Source organism: Zingiber officinale, chromosome 9A (genome assembly GCF_018446385.1).
Source record: "Zingiber officinale cultivar Zhangliang chromosome 9A, Zo_v1.1, whole genome shotgun sequence".
In the NCBI taxonomy this organism is placed as follows: domain Eukaryota; kingdom Viridiplantae; phylum Streptophyta; class Magnoliopsida; order Zingiberales; family Zingiberaceae; genus Zingiber; species Zingiber officinale.
In genome coordinates, this window is record NC_056002.1 from 100,503,844 (window position 1) to 100,505,634 (window position 1,791).

At 48.9% G+C, this 1,791-nt stretch overlaps 1 protein-coding gene across 1 annotated transcript; it reads right to left on the reverse strand.

The window, feature by feature from the left end:
* Nucleotides 1-597: 597 nt before the first annotated feature.
* LOC122019386 (vegetative cell wall protein gp1-like) lies at nt 598-1,077 on the reverse strand. The gene has a single exon (XM_042576858.1). The coding sequence runs from the start codon at nt 1,075-1,077 to the stop codon at nt 598-600; it is 480 nt and encodes a 159-aa protein (XP_042432792.1).
* Between the last annotated feature and the right edge of the window lie 714 nt (nt 1,078-1,791).

The window sequence follows — 1,791 nt, forward strand, 5'->3', positions numbered from 1 at the left end:
CTAGGGCTCTAACTAACAACCAACTATAACCACTCTGCTGCTGTGTAGCCTGTGGTTGCTGGATCTGTCCAGATGTCTGACCCGTCTACTTCCTTTTCTTGTTCCGATACACTCTCTGGTGAGCTGATTCAATCATAAGGGCTCTATCCAACGTCTCTAAATAGGATGAACTCCCGAATCCAGCAAGCTTTACTTGCAGATGCCCATCTAGTCCCTGGAAAAACTGATGCATACGGAAACTATCCTCAGTAACTAATTCTAGACAAAACCTGGCCAATCGATTAAACTCGGCATTATACTCTGGCACCGAGCGATTGTTCTGTCGCAAACTCAGAAAATCCTGTCGACGAGCCATCTGTTTTGCTCGTGGGAAGTAGCAGCTCTCAAAAACCTCTCTGAATCTGGCCAGGTGATGTCCTGCTCGCCTATGATGGAACGCTGCGTAACCCACCAAGTGTCGGCCTCATCCCGTAAATGGAAAGCAGCCAACTCTGCTTTCTCCCACTCGGAGCAAGCCATATAGAAGAAGGTCCGCTCCATGGTATCTATCCAGGTCTGAGCCACACTAGGATCAGTCTCTTCTCGGAATAGTGTGAATCAACTCTTCATTGACTTTGCCAATGCTTGGATCTGGGCTCGTGCCACGACAATATCCATGTGATGAGTAGGGATTGTCGCGGGAATTGGCGGAATCCCTGGAGTTGGTACTACAGGTGATACCGCTGGATAGGCCGGGGGAGGCACCCCCGGTGCTGCCGCATAAGCTGGGGCAGGTGCCACTGGTGGCATTGCAGGGTCAACATAGGTGGGCGCGGCTTGAGGTACGGTGGGTGGCGGTACCGGAGGTGGAGCAACTGTTGCTGCTGGTGTGGGTCTCAGGTGTGCAGTAGGCACCGAGGGCACGAGTGCCGCTGGTGCCGGGTACACGGTAGGTCCAGGTGGTGGTGGTGCCTGGTACGCTGTAGGCTCGACCGGAGCAGGTGTCGAGCATGCCGGTGGTACCCCTGGTGGAACCATAAATACAGTACGGGTGGGTACGGCGGGCACTGCCGAGGTAGGTACCTCTAAAGGATCCATCAGGATCTAAGAGCCCGACGCGCCCGCAGTATCCTGAGTCTGTCCCTGACCGACAGGCTCCAATCTAGTAGGGATCTCTGGCGAGTCTGTTGCCAGAGATTCCAAAGTCCTCTTACGTGGTTTCCCAACACCACGTCTCGCAGCTACTGATGTAGATCTCCTCATATCTGTTAAGTTATATCACAGATATTACTACAAGTAACAAAAATTATAAATTTACCTTTATACCTTTTTGCCGTCTGGAGATATTCCGTCACTGTCTAGTCCCCAAATTTGACCTCAAAATTCCGGACGAGAAAATCGACGGAAACCGTACAAATCCAAAAATAAATACCCAAGTTAACTAGCAAACTTGGGCTAACCCTAAAAATTCAGAACACCAAAAGCAGGTATCGCAACCCATCTGACACCAATAAATTGGTATAAGATAAATCTCGAAAATCCATAACACGAAAAACAAACAAGTATCGCCAACTTGGCTCTGATACCAAATAAATTGGTATCATATTATTTCAAAAATCCAACACACAAAACTTGACTCACCACTACAAAATACGAAAACCAAGTATCAGAAACTTGGCTTTAATATCAAATAAATTGTCATGCCCCGGAGGAGTCCCTGCCAGAAGCAATTTCGGCAGCATCTCCCCTGTACGGGTGACAATATGAAACTTTCTACAATGCCCTCAGAGCCACATATACATCGGCCAATAC